The 17,909-nt window shown below is 45.4% G+C and overlaps 5 protein-coding genes across 5 annotated transcripts in view; 4 read left to right on the top strand and 1 right to left on the bottom strand.

Annotated features, from left to right (window-relative positions):
- Positions 1-2,005: 2,005 nt before the first annotated feature.
- On the top strand, positions 2,006-4,369 carry T265_05611 (hypothetical protein; the record flags this gene model as incomplete). Its single annotated transcript, XM_009170670.1, has 2 exons — positions 2,006-2,126; positions 4,149-4,369. 2 exons carry the CDS (start codon positions 2,006-2,008, stop codon positions 4,367-4,369), a joined length of 342 nt encoding a protein of 113 aa, XP_009168934.1.
- The window catches only part of T265_05607 (hypothetical protein), a gene marked incomplete at both ends in the record, with an annotated part of 33,099 nt that continues 17,390 nt past the window's right edge, over positions 2,201-17,909 (bottom strand). The window contains 5 exons of the mRNA XM_009170666.1: positions 2,201-2,333; positions 2,376-2,507; positions 9,396-9,845; positions 14,384-14,755; positions 15,986-16,480. Of these exons, the coding sequence (XP_009168930.1) occupies positions 2,201-2,333; positions 2,376-2,507; positions 9,396-9,845; positions 14,384-14,755; positions 15,986-16,480 (1,582 nt within the window). The remainder of the gene's footprint in view (positions 2,334-2,375; positions 2,508-9,395; positions 9,846-14,383; positions 14,756-15,985; positions 16,481-17,909) is intronic.
- Positions 8,809-9,072, top strand: T265_05610 (hypothetical protein; the record flags this gene model as incomplete). The annotated part of the gene is made up of 1 exon (XM_009170669.1): positions 8,809-9,072. The coding sequence occupies one exon, from the start codon at positions 8,809-8,811 to the stop codon at positions 9,070-9,072; it is 264 nt and encodes an 87-aa protein (XP_009168933.1).
- On the top strand, positions 12,027-12,275 carry T265_05609 (hypothetical protein; the record flags this gene model as incomplete). The annotated part of the gene is made up of 1 exon (XM_009170668.1): positions 12,027-12,275. The coding sequence occupies one exon, from the start codon at positions 12,027-12,029 to the stop codon at positions 12,273-12,275; it is 249 nt and encodes an 82-aa protein (XP_009168932.1).
- On the top strand, positions 14,157-14,732 carry T265_05608 (hypothetical protein; the record flags this gene model as incomplete). Its single annotated transcript, XM_009170667.1, has 1 exon — positions 14,157-14,732. One exon carries the CDS (start codon positions 14,157-14,159, stop codon positions 14,730-14,732), a length of 576 nt encoding a protein of 191 aa, XP_009168931.1.

Below are 17,909 nucleotides of genomic sequence, written 5' to 3'. Positions count from 1 at the left end.
GTCTCTAGTGAACAGAAAAAATTACTAATGTAAGCCAGGTACAACGTTACAAGGAGAAAAATCCAAGTAAATCTTGGCTCACAGTTCAAAATAGGAGATTCCGTAGTTCCGTATTCCGTTGAACCACCACACCAAGAATAATTCAGCCTGTTTTACTCACAACTGTACTCGAAGTCACCTAACTTGGCTATTTATCGTCAAACTCATACTTAATCGATGCCGTTTATGTTTGCTACCTTCAGTAAACATCGCAACTGTAGTCGACGTAACCAGCGTGACTACCTATAGTAACTGGCAGGCCCGCTCACATGCTCGTAGCTAACCATAATGCCCCGGCAACACATAATAGACTAACCCAACGATCAACGGTCGTCATCACCTGTCAAACTGCAATCACCACCCAATTTGATAGCGCACTCCCAACTCCTACTCCTGATTGTACCCCCTCGACCACTCACTCCATTACTCGAAACAATGAGCTGTCGCTCGCCTCGACAACTTAGCGTAACTGCTATTCGCGGCGCAGATTATGAGGCCTAACCTATGCAAGCCAACTTAATACAATGGCCAACGACGACGCCCCATACTCATAACTCCACGCGTTGATAATGCGCCCGCCATGAATTTACGAAAACACCATTAACAAATTGCATTTTATTCATTGGCATCACTGATAGGAGCTTATTTTGTAGTCGCTCCATTTTTCATTTTCTTAAGATCCAATTCACGGGACAAGGATTCTGAAACAAAACATGGGCAAGCAATTAACCTTGGGGAACAACGTTAAAGCGTTTGGATGTAATGGAATGTTATTTGTTTGCTTACCTAGTCGTTTATAATTCCCATTACCGGGATGAGGGATAAATGTATAGTCGTTGCGGATTGCCATGGGTTCATTGGTTCGGCAATTGAGGCCTTCGAGTTACAATCACACGAATTCCTCGTCATCACGGCATGCTCCAGGCTATCTGGGTGTTGCATGCGCCTCTTCAAACGCCCGTTGACGCTCTCCAGGCGGTGGTTGGTCACATTCTCAAAATGTACCAACCCACCTTGTGCATGAATGGTCCACTTTCGAGTGATGAGGAGCCAGTGGGCAGTCAAATAAGAGACAAAACTGGGATCTGTTCTCCTCAGGGGCGGCGAAATCTTTGCGATTAATGTTTGGTGCGGTTACTTACTCAGCTGCATTATCAAAGGGAGCCATGCGGTGGAATATGTTCCGACTGCGATTGGAAATTGTCTCCAACAGCTACACCAAAGCAATGAAACCTACGTGCTTCCGGAATGCCTGCCGTGCGTCAAAATAGCACAGCATTATATCGCAACCAAATACAGTTTTGGCCGCCCGCATCTGCGTAGTCATCTTGTCCATGAGGAACGTTTTGACTGCATATTGTCCACCCACCATATCCTTGAACAAGCCGAACAGCTTTCGCAATGGCGCAAAATGCTCGCTTTCGACAAAGCATGCATTACGTGCATGCATTACGCATGCATTTACGTGCTCAGCCATATCAGCCATTAAAATATGAATATCGCAAGCCTTGAACATCGTGGGGATTTAGTAGGCTTAAACAACTTTCAACAAAACTGCGGCCGTTTGGGATGATCTCATACGCCCGAAAAATTACCATGAAATGTTAAAACTTTGTGTTAAAGTTTCCCTCCTACCAACCATGGTTTCCGAGAAATTTTGGGTGTGCGTCTAGCCGTCGGCCCAAACATGCGGGTCACGGGTTACTCTTCAAACGCCCCGCCAAAATGGCCTAAGTAGCTAAACAGACCTTGTATTACTACGTAAGGAACAGTGTATCGGCGTGAGTTCTCTCAGCATTGCGGTGAAGCCAGGAAAACGGAAGGCAGCTGGCTAGGCACCCGAACGGACCGGAGACAAAGTAAAGATTCCTGGGTTCAGTTGTTTCTGCGAAGGACGCAGATTAGAACAACTCACGCCAATCACCCAACACCTTCTAAACAAGAAGTCCATGTGTAACCCATCTCCATGCCATCGAATGTCACACGCGGAAATCGCAGGATCATATGCGCCAACCGTAGTGCATCTATCCCAACAGACAAGGAAATTGAACCTGTCGAGTTCCTCGGTCCTATTTACGGCGTATCGGGTATGCTACCGTTTACTCATGCCGTTTGCTAATGACCGAATAAGATTCGTTTAAAGTGTCCCCCGAAGAGCAGTTCACGCATTATCCCCAAGTTTTGGTTGTCCGGCAAAGAGCTGGAAGGAGCTGCGGGATCCCGCGGAACTGGACGCTCTCGCACCGGAACTGGAAGTTGCGCGACCGGTTTGCCAGTTGTGCAGTGATCCCGAGCTGAAGGACCGGTGGTATTTCATATGAGGCAGCCTAACATACTTCCGTTTCTCCGGGCCTGCGGATCCACCTGTGAATGACGACGGGGGCTCAAGTTCAGTTTTGGAGATCAGGACTAAGAGCCCAGGGAGAATCGTCACAAACAGGCTAAGCGAAGATCGTCGTTTCTGATATCTAAGTTTCTATATTACCGTTGTTCCTTACAATGATCTTGAATGTGTTACTTGTCTGCTAAATTAAGAAAAAACAATCGAGTAACAAACTTCTCCCGTTGGGCACGACCAATATTTCTCAATCGAAATGGATTTTAACGTTAGCAGATGACGGATGTGGGCTGGTTCACACCGTTTGCTACAATTACTTTTTCAACGTGGGTTAACCCGACCAGTTTATCAGTTGTGGGCAATTTCACCCGTGGACACTTGAGCATTCAGGTGCATCGAGCATGTATGGTTGGAAAACTGATAACGCACTCATCTTGCAAGCCGCAGAACACGAATTCTGATTCGGGCTAGCAGATTTAACGTAGGTCTGGTGGTTGCCGGTACCATTGTGAAGCTTAATATAGCCAAGCGGTAAAGCACTCTGGTCCGAAATTCCGTTGTTCAAACTCAATACAGACACCTCAGTTGCTCCCGCCTGGTCTTGAATGTACTGGCACTGCCTTAGCTCCCGTAGTTCCCACGATGCACCCAAGTCACTCGTTTTCATTGAAATACCTATCAGTGTATGGCAGACAGGACCATGTTGTTTTCCTCTTCCGTGATCGAAATCAGATTGCTACAGGCGATAGGGTGAATACTACTGATGAGGCATGCGAGTACTGTCTTCTAGTAAACCCGCTTGGTGTCTCTTGAAAAGTGAGATCTATCACGGAATTCGTGGAGTCACTCTGTGGGATGTGCTTGCATTTGAGTAACAGTCAATGAATATCCAGGAAAGTTCAGGAGGACGCGTTTAAGGAGGAGATGGATATTCCGTTTTGTAAACAAGATGCACATGAAAGGTTTGCTGTAACTGTTCACTCGGCATTTTCTAATAGGTAACTCAACCACGGCGAAGGCCTTCTTTCTTTCTCAGGTAGTCATTTATCAAAATACCACACCGCCATTTGATTAACTGGTCGGTTCATGTGTCCCACTTTAGGTTCAATGGGCATTTGTCGCAGCCCTTTATTTCTAGGCAGCTTGAACAAATGCCACTTTCCACTACCGAGGATCGCGTTCGATGCATTGCTCTGCCTGTTCGCGACAGCGAAACTTGTTTCAAATCAACAGATTTCAGTGCAATGTGGTCTTTCAACCCCAGTTTATCAGAGATGACTCCTTTCTTCGACTGTGAGGGCGTATTTCATAATTTCATCCACGGTGATTGAAATCGCATGCCTCCCGGACAAAATCGAATTACGAATAAACATTGTTCACAATTTTATTACACTGTGGAGACTTTCGACCTTAGTCTGGTCACCGAAGTCAAGAAGAATGACTTCTGAAAATGAACTTGAAAAATCGGAACACAGGATGACACGAAATCTGGTCAACACGTTCACAAACTTCTCAAGTGTCTAAGCGAATTGATTTATATTGTCCGGGCAACCCGATAGACATTTCGTTGGGAAAGTTAGGAATTCCTCGAATCCGAAAAAAACATTTTGGCGATTAAGTTGAGGTCAGTCCAGTTTTTGCTAATCACACTATTGGTCACAGTCCTGGTTTTCGATTTGAAATGATGGAAATTCAACGAATCGGTGTCCAAGTGACGCCCCTGAAGTATCGGTTTTCACAAGCACGCTGGTCTCTTCGATTACATTTTAAGAAGCAACCAGGCACACGATGGGCAAACAGAAGCTTGTGAGTTCACAACTTGTGGTCTCTACCTTGCGATCAACACATTCAAGAAGTAGCAGCATACTTGGATATGAAACTTCAGGACCGGGTTTGGAAATGCATCCACCAGTGGAAATTCACCAACGTTCACATGAGGATAGTCTGATATTTCAACGTGCAGACCAAATCCGAGCACAGGAACTGGGATGAATTCTGTCGAGAATAATGATTTCTCTGTAGAACGAGGATGAGCCAGCTGAAAGTAAGTCGGTTCTTTCTCAGTGGAGCAGTGTTATCCATTCGGGGTGACGATTCATGAATTTTGATTAGCAAAGTAGCTCATCATCCGTCACTTGAATCTGAACTTCCTAGATGATGATATCGTCCTATAGCGCACGCCAAATTCGCCGTATCCACCCTAAAATGCATGATCAAGGGATATTTGCTCGTATCAGGTTTATTAAACAGGAGTAGGTGACGGGAGAAGCTATTCCGCACGCGTGAGTGTTGGGTGACATCGACAGTGCGCCTGACTTCGAGTTCTCCATTTCCATTCAGGTAGTCTCACTGCGTTTCCACTGAGTTGATCCCCGACGGTGCCTGCGGAAATATAATTAGATTGGAAAAATGGGGAACAATTTAGAACTGACAGACCAGTATATGAATAAACAAAGCATTTGAAACGAAACTCATCGGGTTTCTCTTCCCGGGTAAAAATTTCCTTGCGATGCATAAGGACAACTGAACCCTCAAAAACGTAGTAAAAAACGAAACAGAAGTACCGGTCCACACTTTCTGTAGATGTTATTCTAAACCGGAACCTTGGCAACAACTAAATAAATTTGTTCATTTCAATACCTGTTTTCATGGAATTCTTAGTCCGCACAGGTGGGTAAGCTAGCACCTGTGAAACCAGCGTGTGGTCACAGACAATTTTACTTGTTTTTTCTCATTTGTTGCGGCAGGCTGTGTGGCAACAACAATAACTGAGTAAACAATGGTACGGATTCTCAGGCACATGAGTTAGCTAGTGCCGTGTCCTGGGGTGTGATCATAAGTTTCCGACGAACTGAACAGCGGAGTTCCATGCTGGAATTTATCAGAAGTGGCTAACCCGACATGAACTGCAGGTATGGAAATCAAGTTGGACCATCCAATACAAGAACAGTGTGAGTTTTCTGGAATGAATTCCATCAAAGTTGACATTCGTTGATCTTTGGCAGACGTTGGAGGTGATGGTACGGATCAACCAAATTGTGCGGGTCAGAACTCTGAGACATCTGAGGCAGAATGGTAAGGAGAGGCCGTCAACCCGGAAAATATCTGAAAACGCGACGTGTTAAAGCTAATGCCCACATGGAACTTTACGATTCACAGCTGATCTACGGGGTCAAACAGTGGAACAGGAACTGTGCGTGGTTTTAGTTTCCAACACTTCCTCATGAGAGACCCCAAAGAGATTTTCAGATTTCCACTACCACCCAAGCACAGGCCAAGAGCTTTCCAGAACGTCCTAAACACTACCGAGATTAGTTTTCCTATATGCTGGTATATTTCACACTACCCAGATGAGGTTGAAAATGAAGCGTTTTATTAAGCAGGACAACTTTGTGCATTTCCCGTCAAACTCACACGAGATTAGTGTTGTTTGTTCGGCTTCCACTGCGATCATGCAATTTCGCACATTCATCCCTTGAATTAGGTCTGCGTATCTCTGATTTGTGCCCCCAGTACTTATCGTCGAACGTTATCGGCCCGATGACCAATTGTCCTGTGTGCTTTGTGGGTGATAGAGGCTCCGCGACAAAAGTTTGACATGCCTATAGCGTGCACAGTTCCCGGGACAACAGCCAAAGACGACTAGATATCTGTCCGTCTTTAAATCCGTCGACAAAGGCCACAGTAGAATAGCATGGTTCTCTCCGCGTTAGTTGCTAAAATATCTATGAGATTCAAGTCTTTTACATAATAAGACAGCCAAGAACGACACGATAAGCCAGTATAACGTTAACTTCACGAATACCGGCTTTCCTCTGATCGACAGTAACGAATTGACTTCAATATTTATCAGTGGAAGGCATCAAGTATTATGGGTGTCTGTTATGAAACACGTAAAACCTCCATGAGAAGAGGGGGACGGCAGCAATTGTGGAGAGGCAGTCACATATGGAAGCTCACGAAGCATTAAGAAACATTTGCGAGTTCAAAGAGTGCACAAAAGAGGTTCAACAAAATTTTCACGTTTGCGGGTCCTCATCAATCAGTTTGAGCCACCAGTTTGATATTGGTCAGTATGAAGTCATGAACGGATGGATTTGAGTCGACGGGCACTGTGAAGCAATAAATTGCCAGTTTGCTGTATATCAGCAGTCAGCTTGAGGTTCGGCTCTGTCAACCAATTCCATGGACTTCGTTCAAGATTGGTGGCAGCTGTGTCGCGACTTTCTGGAATAACTCAACTCACTCTGGTACTCAGAATGTGGACAGTTTTGCTTGACGCACCCTCGGAACAGCGTTTTAGCGGACACATTCCTCGTGAATTGAACGCAGGCGCCGATGGACATGGGGGTTAAAGCTGGGTATGCAAACCCTCGATATCTGATGCGTTCTCTAAAACTTTGCAATGAGAATTTCTCAGCTTCTACGTGGGAACTGACTGGCCTTTATTGAGATAACATGCCAACCAGGTATAGTCCTGAGGTAAATCGACGCGTAGACTGCGAAATTTTGTCGATTAAACTGTGCAGTTGCACGATGGTGAAAACTCAAGCAAGGGATTCTTCACGTTCTGAGGAACAAGGCTTTCGCTCATGGCTCACGTAAGCTGGACAACCCGTGGGTTGCCGAACATTATAAGATAATTAGGCAACGACCAAAGGGAGCATTTATAGGTTACGTGGAGCAGGTTGTACTGTTTGGTCGCAGTGTCAACTGAGACAATAATCTTTGCCACGATCTTTGACGATCTGTGTGACCAGGAATCAGTGGCGTGTCTCGTTTCATCCCAAATTGGGACGTGATCTTAAAGTTTGATCCACAGTTTTACCTGAAAAAATGTCCGTCCTACGTTCCATTCTAAAACTGTATATCTAGTCAAAAGGTGATCATTCATCGCTACCCATTGTAGATGACACCAGGACATGTTGTCTGCATGTAACGCTTCAATCCGCTTCCTAGCCCGCCGATTCACTCATTCCTATGGATGAAGTTATCTTGAGAAGAAGACTAGGCGTCTGTCCCCGAACGTGTTGGAAAACAAAATATCTGTCTTCTCTCAACATTGGGACAGCCAAAGCTCTGATCGTCGCCATTCTAGCTTACGTGAGCAATTGTGACCAGGCAACCACATGTACAAGTTCACTCTCGGTAGAGAACGAATATTCTGTATTCTGATGCGTAACGGAATACCGAACCTCATGACTTGTAAGCCGTACGGGCAATCCTAGCGAAGGGAGGAGCAGCAAGCTTTTACACGCACTTCGGAAAATGCGTCCTCAAAGAAGACTGACAAACGCACTCGTTGCGTCAGCGGCTTCAGCGCCGATACGGTTGTCATTCTAAAGGCAAATGCGTGGTAACGAGCTAACAACCACGTGTGAACGGCATGTGAAGGTGTTGCGAATTTGTAAGCCGGAACTGACAATTCTAGCGAGGGGAACAGCAGTAACCTTTTACACGCACTTTGCAAAATGCACCCTAAAGATGACTAACAAAACACTCGTTATGTCAGCGGCTTCAGCGCCGATACGGTTGTCATTCTAAAGGCAAGTGCATGGTGACGAGCTAACAACCACGTGTGAACAAATTCAACGAGAATTCTAGCTCACGAATCGAAGAAGTGAGCACTCTGCACTCACGGTTGTCACAAGGACCGGAGCTGAGCAATCTATTCTCCACCAAATAAGGACGCAATCATTCCATGAAAGAAACGGCCGTAAAGCCCGAGAGATTCATCGGTCAACGGCGTAAGACAAATGCTGTTAGAGTGGTACAAAGCATCCAATTCGAGTTCACAGTGTGTGACTTCTATGGAAGAGTGAAACCATACCCGCCCGAATTGGTCGCTGCATATGTCCGGATTAAACGGAATAGTGACAACCGTAAACTGTATGTTGTTTTAAAATTCGAGTTCACAGTGGGTGACTTCTACGGGATAGTAAAATCATAACGGCGTTTGTCCGGATTAAACAGAATGGTGACAACCGTAAACTGTATGTTGTTTTAATCTGAGGGGGTATGATGTTGTCCATCCAGACCCCGAACTAACTTCGGAATCTATCGGAATCATGAACAATGCTGGAACTTCCGCGGAGTCGAGCTGCCTCTCAGACTATATTCCAAATAAACTGTCGCTTTGCAACTCAATCAATTTCTCCTCTATTACCCACAGAATGATGAGGCTGATGGAAATGAACACAAGTTGGATTGCGGGAAAGAGAGAAAGCAAAAAAACTCATTTTATTGGTTTTCGGTATTACAAAAGCACATCAAACATCGTGACTAACAGGCACTACACAAATGGATTTTAAGCGAAGTCCAGAGAAAATGCCAATAGGAGTAAGGGAAACGGCTGTCGAGCCAATCCAATGTGGAGGGAATAAGCAAGCTGGCAGTCATGGGAATGAGGGATATGTTGAAACTGTTTGACAATGACTAAACGAGCAACACGGAAACAAATAGCAACTTGTGTATTTCTGATACCAAAATGTGACAACGGTATGGAGATTACACATTTAAAGGAATCTGCCAGAGAGGGTGATTTTCTGTTCACCAGCTACTTTTCGCCATTCATGTTCATTGCGACGGACGTCTTTGCGAAACGGACCCAACCCGATCCGCGTTTCGCACCCGATAGCGATAGCAGCGAGTCGGCGTGCATCATGTGGACGCAGCTGTTGCTCCCGCTGTCGTAGTAGATGGATCGACACGCTGGTTCGAGGGCGCATCTGAGATCAAACATAAGGAAGCCATTGTCAATGCGTGGGCATTTCATTTCGTATGGCAAAATTGGTATCGATATACACCCCTCACTCAAAACGACCGGCTGTCAAAACCCGCCTCGATTATCCAAATGACTACGCCTGTGTAATGAGCCCAAAGCAAGGAAGCCAAAATATTTCGAAGTTTCTCAACTACTGTGGAACGAAAACTGCTGATCTCAGAGTGTTATTGCGTGGGGTCTAATATCAGGAAAACTAGGTCGCGGAAGCCTACTGATACGTGATCATTTACTCACCTGCGTGCACAATCCAGTTTCGTTCTCGCGGCCACTACATGTTCACAGCCAGACAAACTTCCTTCTGAATGTACGAGTACCGACAATGGTTTGGGGAAATTGCTGAGAAATCGAACCTTGTGATGGCCATCCGGAAGATTCCCACCATACTCACAAATTGTTCGAGGCCTATGTCGACGTGTAAAGCGGGGAACATTGCGAATTGCTGTCCCATCTCGTAACCACAATGAGATATCTTGCGAACTCAGCTGCGTGGTTCGATTCACATGACGGACGTCATTCTTGGTGGCTGTGTATTCCGGATCGTTGGGATCCAAATCGCGCCATACTGGTGTTCCCATATTTGGTGGTTCGAGCAGAAAATTCAGTCCAGTTTGAAGACTACGCGCACCTGTCATGCGTCGGGGAATACGACGAATATTTCGGCCAGTCAGGTAGACCAGTTGGTGTCTGCGTTGTCCATAGAGTGCGCAATAATCGGCCGCAGCACAAAAGCCAGAAATATATCTTCCCACCACAATACATACACCCACATTCGCCATTTGAAAATCAGGTGGACATGTGAAACACACATGAGGGTTAATCAATACGGACAGGTAGAACAAACTGAAGAGATACATGATCTCCGCGGTTGCTAGCTCCGAGCGCGTTGAGTTGTTTTATTACCCGTGTTAGCTCTGGAAACCGAGAGGATGTTTCCCGTTTGGCCAATCCCCACTGCCTCCCGATAAACACGAGTGAATCTGCTCATTTGTTCAACTATCTCAGCCAATAAAGTTTCAGCATTGAATCCGTGTCGCGCGCCGTTCGAATAGAGACCACAGCCTTGGTCGTTCATAAGCATATCAGTACCCATGAACAGGCTAGCTTAGGTTGGAGCCAATTATGTAGATGAAATAAAGAAATTATCGTTGATGATAACATCATACTTTCGGAAATTAACGGGCTTGAGTTGCAGAACTTAAAACTTCACATCAAAGCATGTCTTCAGAATCCGAGGATAGATTTTTTTAAAATTTCGCCGAGGCCGATGGGCTTTCGGGACGCGGAAAACTGTCATCCGTGCTGGGTTGCAGGAATATTCGATGGGAAAATCTGGAATGGAAATGGCATGTGACGCTGACTGTTCAAAGTTTCGGGTTATACCGTAAGATAACGTAGATTAAATGAATCCAGAAGCCTTGGAACAAAGCGGCTCAATCGGTTATCGTTCAAACATATACAGTCATCTAGGGTACATGTTCCTACTGTGGCCAGGAATTTCCGCCCCCTCAACGAGCCTGGGAATTGATCATTGCCGCAAATAGGGTAGCTAAGGAATCAAGCACTGTCGGACCCTCACCGACCTGGGACTTGTTCGTTGCCGCAGATATGGTAGCTAAGGAATCAACCGCTGTCATATCCATGGATAATGAACTAATTTGTGGCTATATTCAACGGGTTTATCTGCTTCCGTTCTACCGGGCTGACGGATACGCCAAGCGTGTCGATCTGTGAGTGACCACAAGGATCGAAGTTTACAACTGGTGCCCGGGACAATGTATTTAGCGGGAATCTTCACAAACAGGCCTGTGGTTGGGACTAGGAAATTGAACGCGTTGTTTCATCTCAGATCGTGGGATCTCTGGACCGGAAGAAGAGGCGAGATAAATTCAGTGTGAACACCGAACGCATATCAACATGTTATACTTATAAAGACGTTTAGACGACACTGGTATAACAACCCTCAACTGCACCTAAAATGATGTATCAATTTGTGCATCGATTATCAGTTAATGAAGATAATTTGGAGATGAGGAGGTACAAAGCTCAAACAAACTGATTTTCGGCCAAGAGCAAGCTCTCCTTTCCAGTTGCTGAGCTACTGTGTTCAATGTTGTCCCATTTTGCCCCCACTCGAGTATTTACCTACATTGAGGCCATTCCTGGAACTCTTCAGTCATTATAGTGCTCTTGTGCCAGCAACGGATGATATCCCCTGTCTAGTGTACCGTCTTCCACTCAGGGATTCTCAATGGAATTAGGACGCTGATTGCCAGGATAGTTTTCATAAAATCAATGCGATGCCGGCTTACTTCCGACCTGCTTCTGACACATTATGACCCGTCCCGTGATAACACTGTTGTGACCGATGCACCCAGCTACGGCGTGGGAGCAGTCATTTCACACGCGTTCGAAGATGGCTCGGCTGCAGAACAAAGTTGCAGTCAGGTTGAAGAAAAATTCCTGGCGATTTTCTCACTGTGAATAAGTTCCACAAGCTGCATTATGACCGCAAATTTATTTCAGTTTCTGATCACAAACCATCATTATCCGTGTTCGGATCCAAGGAGGGCATTCCCGTCCATTCTGCTAATCGACTTAAAAGATGGGCTACTGTACGATCCTGTGCTAAGGCTGTGATCTCAGAGCAAGGAATTGGTTAATTAGCCTAAACACACTATCTAGGGGTCCTATCTGACAAGTAACGTGTAGTCTAATTCACCACAATGTTACTCGGTAACAACTGTAGCATCAAGTTCAAATCTGCTGACAAGATCGGTCAGGCGGATGCATTTTCGAGAGTTTTAGAAAATAGACCATACGTACTCGCAGGATTCTGTTATAGATCAGATCTCACCTGAACCGGAAATGCAATGCACACCCAGGGAAGCCATCAAAGGTACTCCAATCACATTCGAAATGATACGCAAGGCAACCATAGAAGAGCCACTGCTGAGTCAAGTAGAGAAGTACCACCTCTCCAAGTGGTCACAAAACGGTACTGGATACGCCAAATTCCCGGATTCTTGTACCACAGCTTTCGTGCAAGATGTACTTAGTTTGGTCTGGAGTACTGCAAAGGAACAAGGCAAATTCTTCGGTTCCTGCGTGGCATGAATCGACAGACACGAGATTCTGTTGTCCGTATGCAGACACAAGCAGTCGAATAAAAATTTGATGAATGTCCGAATACGCCACTGCGGGATTGTCCGGCAAACATAACGGATGGATTGTTGGAATAGGTGCTTCTTGTGGCAAACTGTATTCACCGAGTGCAAGCAAAAGTTGGAATTCAAAATGTAAACAGCGCTGTCCGTCGCGACACCTCTATACGATCTGCGAGCGTTACCAGACGTTTGCTGAATGGTGGATGAGCAAGTGCACTCTTCTAAGTGGATCATCATCCACGTCAACAATTGCGACGAGGCAATCACATTTGGAAGCTTATAAAACATGAAAGAACATTTGCGTGTTCAAACTGTGCATAAACGAGGTTCAAAATAAAACTCTCACGTCAGACAGATCTCCCTATTCTCTATTTATTCAGTTTGAGCCAACGCTTTGATATTCGTCAATATGATTCCAAGAACGCACGCAGTTGATCCGATCGGCGCCCTAAAGCCATAAATTCCCAGTTCGTTGTATGTCAGCAGTCAGCTTGAGTTTCGGGTCTGTCAACCAATTGCATGGACTTCGTTCTGGATGGGCAGCATTTAGGTTGTGACCTTCGGGAATGACCCAACTCACTCTTAGAAGGCAAAATGTCAGCTAGACACACGTTGGGAAAAGCGCGTTGGCGAACACATTCCTTGTGAACCGAACGGAGATGGCCATGTGCAAGGGAGTTAAAGCTGAATGTGTGGGCCTCGATTTTTGATGCGTTTGTAATACCTGTGCAATGAGGATTTCTCAGCATCCATGTCGGAATTGATTGGACTTGATTAAAAATGCCAGAATTATTCTTAAGATTAGTTGATCCGTAGACGGCGAAATTCGGACGATTGAAATGCGCTGTCGCACGCTGGCTACAAGCAACGAATTGAAAGGAGCCGGATGTATTGTATCATGTTCTGCTGATTAGGGTTTTCGCTCTGTGGTCATATGGTCGATTTCATCAATTTTTGGTGTATTAGCGAAGGAGCTCGAACATGATAAGAAAATTAGAACACAATAAGCGGGGAGTAGGTTGTACTGTGGATGTAGCTTCAACTGAGTAAAACAAAACTTTGCAATACCTGAAGAAGCATTTCGCTGTTCCCATGCGTGCAAGCACGAGCACAAACGAAGTTCAACAAATTTCTCATGGCAGCCGAATTTATGAGCTACCAGTTTGATATTGAAAAGCATGAATCCACGAAGGGTCGAATTCGGGCGACCAGCTCCCTGAGGCGATAAATTACCAGTTTATTGTAGCTCGGTAGTCGGCTTGAACAGCGACTTTTTTACACTCTTTCTTGAAACTTATTTAGGGCGGACAGCTACCGTGTCCCGACCGTTTGGAAAACCTAAACTCGTGGCAGTATGCAGTTGTGCAACGGAATTCAGACAATTTAATGGGCCAGTCGCAAGTAACGAATTGAAAGGGGACAACTATATAATGTATCTGGATCAGAGGATCAGAGCTTTCTGGTGCCTTCGAACAATGCTTAACACTAGCACAATGACGTGACCTTCTAATCCAGTGACAATCACGTGGACCATGGACCCTATACTCAAATGAGTCAGAGCACGCATGAGCTACCTTAAAAGTGAGTTGACGAGCTACGTGATTTTCCATCATTAGGAAGACGCAAGTGAATCAGTTGTGGGTGTTTCACCAAAACAACACAAATATTGTAAGAAACATTGAGCAACAACCAGACGGGGCGTTTTAGTGTTACGTCAAGCAGGTTGTACTGTGGTCGCAGTGTCAACTGAGCAGTGTCACCTTGATCCACAAGGTGACTACCTGTGTGTCCTGGAATCAGTGACGTGTTTCGTGTCATCACTCGTTAGGCTATGATATGGAAGTTTTACCCAAAGTTATCCTCAAATAATGTTTCCGGCGTACTCAGTGCAGATGACTCGGACGAACGTACCGCGCAAGGAATTGGCGACACATCGCAGATGGAAATATCTAATGCCTTTTTCCGTAGGGTCATCCAAACGAAACAAAGAATTTTTCGCGTCAGTGCTAGCATTTTCCTCGCAGACACGCCATTCCCGAATTATTGCCGCAAACATACCGACAGCCAAACACCAGTTCCTCCAATATTGTCCGACAGCAACTGGGTGAAGTCTCCCGGGTTGAGTCGACCTCCAGACGATCGCCTAACTGTAAGCTCATCTGACAGTGGTGTGTTTCAACACATTCAATGTGTTGAGATACCTCGGATGTTGTGTCACCTGGATTGTGAGGTAAATATTTTGGACAATGTCGATTCGAAGAGAGAGAGTGATACAGCAGAGCGAGAATGTTGCCCCGGACATCAGGATAGTAAAATGTGCCACTTCGAGTTTGCACCGTGTCCATTGTACGGAATCGAAAGCGTGCATACAAATAACCAGCTGATGTGGTGGTTGGGTTTAGGGTGAACAATGGAATCGCATCGCATTCCCTGAAACCTAACGATGAGGTTGCTGCCGCCGTCGCTTCATATTCCTATATTAAACAGAATAGTGACTACCGTGAAACCGAGGACAATCATATCCAAGGGTCTTGTGAAACGCTGCAAGAGTGTTGCTACAGCCCGATAGAACGGTAGTCAGCGAGATCATAAACAATACACGAGGACACTGGTAAACTCAAAACGAAAGCAGCAGACTTCGCGGAATTGTGCTGTGTAGCAGAGTGCACTCCCAAATATCTGTCATATGGCAGCGGAAATAATTTCCTCTCAACTACCCACACGAACATCAACTAACCTAGTTACTTACCACGGATATCGTGCTGACATGATGATGAGGGCGATGAAGTTGTAGCCGAATTCGCTAGCGAGTAAGATCCAAGACCAAGAAACACAAAATTTATCGGTTTTCGGTATTAAAAATCACATCAAACGTCGTCACTAAAACAACACGCAAATGCACAGCTGGCGAGCTGGAGACATTGATAAATTCCACTGGGGAAGTAATAAACAAGACAAGACATCAAGCGGGGTAAGGAGAGTTAAATCGAGACTGATGGTCAAACACCAACCTGACAAAACGGAAACGACAAACAAAAAATATGAATTCATACAAGAAGAATGCGACAACAAATCAGTTTGAGTATTTTGAAGGGTAATGAGATCACACATTCAGAGAAATCCGCGCGAGAATTTCGCGTTGTAGTTTTGCTCCCAGAAGGTAGTTTTATATCGACCAGCTACTTTTCGCCATTCATGTTCATTGCAACGGACGTCTTTGCGAAACGAACCCAACCCGATCCGCGTTTCGCACTCGACATCGACAGCAGCGAGTCGGCGTACATCATGTGGACGCAGCTGTTGCTTCCGCTGTCGTAGTAGATGGATCGACACGCTGGTTTGAGGGCGCATCTGAGATCAAGTGTAGGGAAGCAATTGTCAGTGCGTGCGCATTTCATGCCATGGAGCAACTCAAAAAACCGCCTCGATTATCCCGCCTGTGAAATGGAGGAAATCAATTTGAATGACGATTAAAAGTGACAATAAATATTTACGATGACCACGCCTGTATGATGAGCCCAAAGCAGGAAACCCAAAATATTTCGAAGTTGCTCAAATAATGTGGAACGAAAATTGCTGATCTCAGAGTGTTATTGCGTGAGGTCTAATATCAAGAAAACTAGGTTGTTGAAACGCGCTGAAACGTGATTATTTACTCACCTGTGTGCACAATCCAGTTTCGTCCTCGCGGCCACTACATGTTCGCAGCCAGACAAATTCCTTTCTGAATGCACGAGTACCGACAATGGTTTTGGGAAATTGCTGAGAAATCGAACCTTGCGGTGGCCATCTGGAAGATTCCCCCCATATTCACAAACGGTTACAGGGAGATTGCGTGAATCGTGGAAGGTTTCATCGCGAATTAACCTTTCGCCTGGTAACCACAGGGAGAAACCCTGCCAAGTCAGTCCCTTGGGAAGTTGCTGGTATCGGACGCCTTTTTCGGTGGCCGCATATTCCGGATTGTTGGGATCCAAATCGCGCCATACTGGTGTTCCAATATTTGGTGGTTCGAGCAGAAAGTTTAGTCCAGTTAGCACACCACGATCGTCTACCAGTGGCCGGGCAATACGAACAATGTTGCGGCCACTCAGGTAGACCAGTTGGTTTTTGCTTTCTCCATAGCGTGCGCAATGCGCGGCCGCGGAGCAAAATCTGGAATCGCTTCGTCGCAGCACGAAACAGATACTCTCATCCGCTTTTTGAAAATCAGGTGGACATGTGAAGCACACATGAGGGTTAATCAAAGCGGACACGTAGAACAAACTGATGAGGTGCATGATTTCAGAGACTGGCAGCTGGCAGCTCGTCGACTCGTCTGACTGCCCGAGGCATTTACTTTTCTGCTGTCCAACCCAGAGGTTGTTTCCCGTTTGACCAATCCTGACTGGTTTGCGATAAACACGAGTGAGACTGCAGGGTTGTTTAACTATTCCAGCCAATGAAATTTTAGCTTGGAATTCGTGTCTCACAACCTTCCAATACAAACCAAAATCTGGGTCGTTCTTAGGTACGAAAAACACGTTTCGTTCGAACACACTAGCTTACGTTGTCGCCATGTAGGTAGATGAATTATCGGTATGATGAATAATCCAAAAAGTAAAGTGCTTGAAATTAAGTGAGCTGAGTGTCGCGAACATGTGTTCGAACATAAAGAATGTCTGTTTACTCTGATCACACATGCAGAGGGCTTTCGAAACGAAACGTGCCTCCTTTTGCGGATCAATTTGATTCTGAAGGTAGATTCACCTGGAACTGAGATGAATTTCTCGATCATGATGTATTCACGCAAATGAATGTGCTCCAATGGGCCACGTCGTGTTTCGGTCGGTACGATATTTCAAATCTCACGAACCATACACCCATCACTAGTAAACTTACTGAAAACGTTTGCGTAGTCCACAATCGGTCTCGACACTTTTGGAGCTCATCAGGTAGACGCAAAGTAAATGGTGGGTGAGACTTCAAGTTCTCCTGTTTAATTGAACTCACAAAAGATCGACTCCCAAGGAATTTTTCCAACTGCTCCAAATTACACAATAGCTTTTAAACATCAAATGATGTGAATTGTAATTATGGTTATCAACTAACAATTAATTTGTAACGAATAATGCCGTGTATGTCTGTGTGACTCAACTCTGTTCGAGTTTCGTTTCCAGTCCAACTGGTTGGGCCATATGTGAGAAGACCACACCATGGAATGTAAACGCACATGCAATATTTCATCCCTTACTTCCTTGTTCCAAGGTGTCCCCTCGACTCAGCTTGTCGATCTTTCTATTTTAAAAGTGGGACCGAATACAACTGCATCCACATGAGGCACACCGACTCGCTACTATCGCTGAGGAGCGGAGGCGGTGGGTCAGGTTGGGTTCGTTTCGCCAGAACGTCTCTTGTATTCAAGCTGAGCGTCGGCAAATAGCTGGTGAACGGGCCAATCACCGAAGTGCACACCTCCACTCAGCCATAACTTTTCATCCGCTTTCCTCCGTATTTTCCTCAAAGTGTCTACTCCCACGATCATCCATAAATTACGAAACTGATTTGTTGCCGCCATTTCCTTGTGTGACCCCAATTAAAGCCG

This window comes from Opisthorchis viverrini (assembly GCF_000715545.1).
Source record: "Opisthorchis viverrini unplaced genomic scaffold opera_v5_109, whole genome shotgun sequence".
Classification (NCBI taxonomy): domain Eukaryota; kingdom Metazoa; phylum Platyhelminthes; class Trematoda; order Opisthorchiida; family Opisthorchiidae; genus Opisthorchis; species Opisthorchis viverrini.
This window is presented reverse-complemented; position numbering and strand designations above follow the sequence as displayed.